Below are 6,000 nucleotides of genomic sequence, written 5' to 3'. Positions count from 1 at the left end.
GAAAACAAATAAAATTAAGCATTTGTCCAGAATTATCCTTCCAAAACAATCTCTCTCTTCATTTGATGTAAAGGTGAACAGGGAGATTATTTTCTGTAGGTTAATATTTGACAAATACATTTAAAGCAACAGATATAAAACTTAGTACATGATTCAATCTGACAGATTTACAACTTCTAAATTATTACTGTTACTGGTAAACTGAGGGAAAACTGCTGTTATGGCAAACTTAATTCTGATTAAATCACTTAAACCCTTTCCACGTAGCACAGAAAGATACTGTTTTCCAAAATGTGTTTAACTACTGATACTGACAGGAAACATTTTTCATTTCAAACTGTTGTCTTCCCTGATTTATATCACAGCAGAAATATTCAGATTTACTTTGCATGCTAATTAAAAAGCAAAAATCCTCTCTAATCTGGTCACTATCAACATTTAGTGTTAAAACCACTTTTCATTGGTGTTTACCCTGTCACTTCTAGCATGAAGCTCAGACAGCTGTTACAATTCAGTATCATTCAGCTACCTGCAAAGAACTTTTCTAACAGGTCATTTAGCAGGTAGGAACAAAAATCACCTGAAACCACAAGACAAAAGTATAAACAATAGCCTGAATCCATCAAATCCACACCATGACAGAAACACCAAATTTGCCAAGGCCTTCCCCCAGTGGCTCTTTTTAACAATTTTTACTAAGTCTTGGCACATTTCAAATTTGTTATTCAGTAGTCAAACAGATCCAAATGAAAATTATTTTCTGATAATTAGGTTACAAGGGAGCTTATTTCTCAGTTTCAGTTCAAGCTCTTTTATTTTAGCAATGAGTATCAACACAGAGAATGATGCTCTCTTCTGAAATTAGCTCCAGTAAAGTCAGGTCAGCAGAAAAAATGCATAGTCCATAGCATAGTTACAATGATATCTTTTTTATTTTCTGTATCCAGAAGAATTATCTAGGAAGTCCTTCAAGTATTTCAAGATAATGGACTTCAATTATCTATTCAGAGTCCATAAAATCAAGGCAAAAAAAAGTAACTGTGACAGCCCCTTGATCCTATTAGTTTATCAGCTTTACAAAACAAATCACTGCACAGATTTTCCTTTGGAGTTAATACACTAAAATTTTCTTCCTTCCTAGTCATGACTGCCTTAATATTTCAGTGAGATGTATAACTTTATTTATATATATATATAACTTCATTTAAGGCACATCTGTCGGATTTTCAGGCATACCAGTTGTCTCATCCTGTAAGCTAGTAAGTTGCTTTACTAGTAATATACAGTAATTATCCTCAGTAAAATCAGACTGTCTAGTCTTAAAAGCATTTACTTTCTTAAAATTACTGTCTTCTACCTTACAACCAAGCCGTGTTGTCAAGACATTGCAATCTAAAATGAATGACAGTATTGTGATTCCCAAAGTGTTGCTCTCTCTCTTCCCCCACTGTTCATTCATCACAAAATGAAAGGAGCTCCGTACTGTAATAGAAATGAAGTCATACATCTAATAATGATAAGCAATAGTGCTGTAATATTCTGACACAGAAAGACGCCTCCATCAATCTTCAAAAAGGAATGCACGTTTGAAAAATGCAAAATAAAGCCTTCTGCCCAGAGGAGGAACACAAGTTGTACATATACATACAGTTATTACTTCTGCACCAATTCTGGTTGCTAAAGACAAAACTGGTTTTTTACCAGATGGGGGAAAGTAATGACCAGAAGTCAGAAGAAAGGCACTTAGTACTCTTTTTTTCCTTTGAGCAGTACCAGAGAAGATTTTGTTAAAATATCTAGCTAGCCCAAAGTCAAAAGCTACAACTTTGAAATAAATTTTCAAGGTACGTCCCAAAGCAATCCTATAATCTACCAGTCTAATTTATTTTCTTTATGCATCACCAGCAAGCAAACATTATTTAACATGGTAATCCACAGTACTTATTTACACTTAACAGCAGGCTCATCCAGTCATATCCCTGACAAAAAACAAAGAACCCACACAAAACCAACTCAAACCAAACAGAACCAGCTAGAAAAAATTCAACCTCAGCCCTTTATAATCACTATTCTTGAGAAATCTAGCCTTCCTCCTCCTTGCTGCACTCTCATGAAGCATGCATCCCAGACTGCCTCTCCACATAAATCTGTTACAATCATGCTATGTCTCTGTCCCTCGCAATGATGAAAGTTTATAATGAAGTCAAGAAACGTTACTACAAAACATTCTTTCAAGAATGAGTTAAAAGAGTTACATGTAGGTAAAATTGCAATATTATCACGTGTGATAGTATGTAATTAGATCAGTTGACACAGCAGTGTGGCATAGAGCAAAAATAGGGATATCAATGTGTATTTTACACAGAAGAATTAATGAACCCTGGCCATCTAACTCAAGATCACTAAGTTTATGCAGGCCTTAAGGTGGCAGGTATTCAAAAAACCCAGTTTTCATACACTACCAATAGGACGGATGATCAGCACTAAACCTACCCTCACTGCTAAATGAAATGTGACCTGACTTAGGATTCAGTTTCCTATAATAAAGTTGATTCATCAGAAAGTAGTTTTGACTTTAATGTAATGTATAAATCACAACCATTAATTCAAACCCACATGACCTCCTTTTAAAGACAGGTGCAAGCTGTGGTCTAAGCTATCCTGTGTCCACTGATCATTTTTACCATGATTTAACCAAACACGGAATTTCAGTACAAAACTACTGTATTTAATCCAGAACAACATCAGTCCAATTGAATAGCAAAAACAGTTTTACCCAACAACCCTGACAGAAGAAGGAAAGGCAAGTAAAACAGGATATGCAGAAAATACCTGTTAGCTAATAATAGTGAGTACCGATTTGATTTCCACTAAGTAACGCACAACAGAAAACTCAAAATTTGAAAGAAAACAAAAGGATAGTTGAGTCATCATTTTACAGACCACCTTCAGAACAAGCATTTTATCTTAAGTTGTAAATACAACTACTAGAAATAGTGACAATAGTGTGTGCTGAGTCTAAGATTAAAGCACCAGCATAGGATATACTAATCTTACAAATGCTGACTACATAGGCATCCTAGCTCATTTAAGTGCCTGTGAGGTTGATGAGACTAAGTGCATTACCTTCTGGTTTCTCAAGTAACATCCTTTGGTAGTTACGGTTTTTTGTGAGGCAATTTCAGAGACAGATTTTCAAAATACACTTAGAGAAATCCATGCCAACAGAATACCTTCCCAAAGACTGTCCAGCTAGCTTCCCTTCCAGTAAATGTCTAAACAACGGTATCCCACTGCTATTAAAAGGCAGTAACATGGAAATGCAAATTAAAACATATTTAGTACTTTAGCGCTCCAAGGGTTGCTTGTACCCCACATGGTAAAATGTATCCTTTTAATTTCTTTCCCAAGGTTACAGGGAGGACTTTAACACTTCACTTTTGAACAACAATAGCAAAACCCAGTATATAAAATTTAAAAAGAAGTTCAGCGCTTGAGTTTCCAACTAACTCCTAATGCAACAAGTGCTACTGAATCATGATCCAAACTTAACACAACACAGTTTTATCTAGGAAACAAAACACTGACCTCAGAGTAAGCCAAAGTAATGTGCTCATATATCCCTTGATGATGATGGATAGCATCTTCTAAATCTTGCAGCTCTGATGGAAGCTCCACCTCACCACAGGCTTTGCACCATGAGTCCACATTGCTCATGTACTGCAACAAAGAAACATTCAGCTTTGATTTTGGCTTCTACCATTAAGTACTCACATGACGGTAAGATACAAGAGGACATTCATCTGCATTACAGACACTGAAAAGACTTCTTTTAAGCAAAAAGTATTTACAGTATTTCTCTCTGAAAGAACCAGAAATTTGTATCAGAATAGAAAGAAATATTCAAGTCTGACTATGCTTGTGCTTTTAGGTATCTGAAACTCATTGAGCTGTTAGGAGACAGGCAGGCTTAGCTGTATGTTGGCAGTCTTCAGAACCAATTTAACTGTAGGCAATATTGATGCTTCAAGTTTACTCTTGCTCCTTTTCTTGTCTTTGCAGCTAAGAAGTTTCCTTCATCCTGCACCTACCATTTCAGAAACATGAAAGCCAACTAAGGTCTTGTTTACACAAGGAAGTAAAACATGCTACAGCTTTCAAGTCCAGACCCTTGGTTTTTACCCATCAGCTCCCTGTGCAGATACTCATGGTATCATGAGGTTTATTACCTCACCTCTTTTTAATCTTCAGAGAAAACCATGTTACTTTGCACATGCACACAAAGAATTACTGGTGAATCATTCACTGAAACACTCCATAGTTGTCTTTTGCTGGAAAGAGGTTATCAAGGAAGCAAAGCAGTGTCAGGGCACAGCAAATTCACACCTCAGTCCCTAAAGAACTAACTTCTATGTGCAGAGAAGCACTAAATCCAGTTGGCAAGCTACTACAGCAGCAAGCATGTAAGGGATTTACAACTTAAGAGGAGGTCTCTTAGGACTAGCATTGAACTTTGAGCACACAGCTATATCAGCATAGCTGCTCGAGTCAAGCCTTTCAGGGGAAATTGAGGATACTGCAACAGAAATCTCTTCTGCAGACAATTTAAGTTATCTGAAGAAGCTAAGCTGTCTTGATAGACAAGAAACTGCCATCACAGCTATATGCACAGCAGAAGTTCTGCCAACTTACTTTTTCACAGCTAGGGGGCATGAATTTTATACCCCTGTTATGCTAGGAAGGGAAAGAGAAGAAGAAAAAATAATCTGTTTTTCTAGGAGTTTTCATAGTTGTTAAACCTAGTACAGCCAAGCATATGTGAGGTGAGCTCTATAAAGTAAATTTTCTCAATTCATGTCAAGTTCAAGACTCAAAAGTCATTATGAGACCAAGCCTTTTATTTTATCATACATATCTTAATTCTTGGAGCACAAGTAGTCTTTTGAGGAAAAAACAATTCATAGATCACTTCTGGTACTCTTCTATTGTTTGACAGCTGGGCAGAAGGGTGGTGGAGTACGTAGCTCTAAAATACTTCTCTAATTCTCATTAAGGGCCAGTTTAAAAAATCCCTAAGGTTAAGCCCTGAACGTTAACAGAAGCTCCTTGTGCACCAGTGAGCAGGCCCTGATAGCTGGTACAGCCTTCACTGTGCCTGACAGGAGGCAGCAACACTTACCTGTCACTTGCAAGAGAACACAGCCATTCAAGAAGGGTGTGTTTTTTTCTTGGGCTGCTTACATTTTAATATTTTTATGTAGGTCAAGCATCACCAGTCTCTAAAGGGGTCATTCCTCACATTCCAAACCCTCTATCCTTGAACTTGCTCTCCACTGTTAATGAAACAGCTAATACGTCACAGGCAGGTATCTTACATATCAACTAGGGTAATCCACTGCAGCTAATCATAAAATGAAAACTGCAAGGAGGAGCAATTAAAAGTAAATTAATCCCAGCAGATGCTGCACTATTTTCTCTCATTTTTTATCTTTCCTCCTGTTTACACTTATATTTAGTAGTAAAGAAGATAACACTCACCCTTGCTATAGCTGCCCAGCGCACAATTGCACAAAAATTTAGTCCCTTGACTTCTGATGAGCATAATTTATTATTTTTGTTATGAAAAATGACCACATTTGAGTCAAGGTATATCTACCTGTTTACATTTCATTCATCTCTCTCCTACATGTATGGCTCAAAGTGCTTAAATGCAAAACTAAATGACCCAAGTAATTAGAAAAGCATCAACAATGACAAGGTACTGAACTGTGTCTATCAAAAGCTGCAAGCTGACTGCCAACTTTTCTATCAGAAGACAATTCTTTAATCTCATTTTTATGTTGCTTTCCTGTAAAACCAGCTGAAATGACCTGTTGCAGTGGCATCATTTTATATTAGTCTATCTAAGGACATTAAGCCAATGTCACCACTAACATAATGAAAAGCAACGTGTATTTGCATCTTAATACACTCCCATTTCTAATGTCTAGATATTTATCA

General features: G+C 36.6%; 1 protein-coding gene across 1 annotated transcript in view; it reads right to left on the bottom strand.

Moving 5' to 3' along the window:
* TRIO (trio Rho guanine nucleotide exchange factor) overlaps nucleotides 1-6,000 on the bottom strand; it is a 176,701-nt gene that overhangs the window by 146,817 nt on the left and 23,884 nt on the right. Inside the window, 1 exon segment of the mRNA XM_031058260.1 lies at nucleotides 3,589-3,720. Within this exon segment, the coding sequence (XP_030914120.1) occupies nucleotides 3,589-3,720 (132 nt within the window).

Source organism: Geospiza fortis, unplaced genomic scaffold (assembly GCF_000277835.1).
Source record: "Geospiza fortis unplaced genomic scaffold, GeoFor_1.0 scaffold281, whole genome shotgun sequence".
NCBI classification, from domain to species: Eukaryota; Metazoa; Chordata; class Aves; order Passeriformes; family Thraupidae; genus Geospiza; species Geospiza fortis.
The sequence above is the reverse complement of the archived record's forward strand: the minus strand, read 5'-3'. Positions and strand labels throughout refer to the sequence as shown.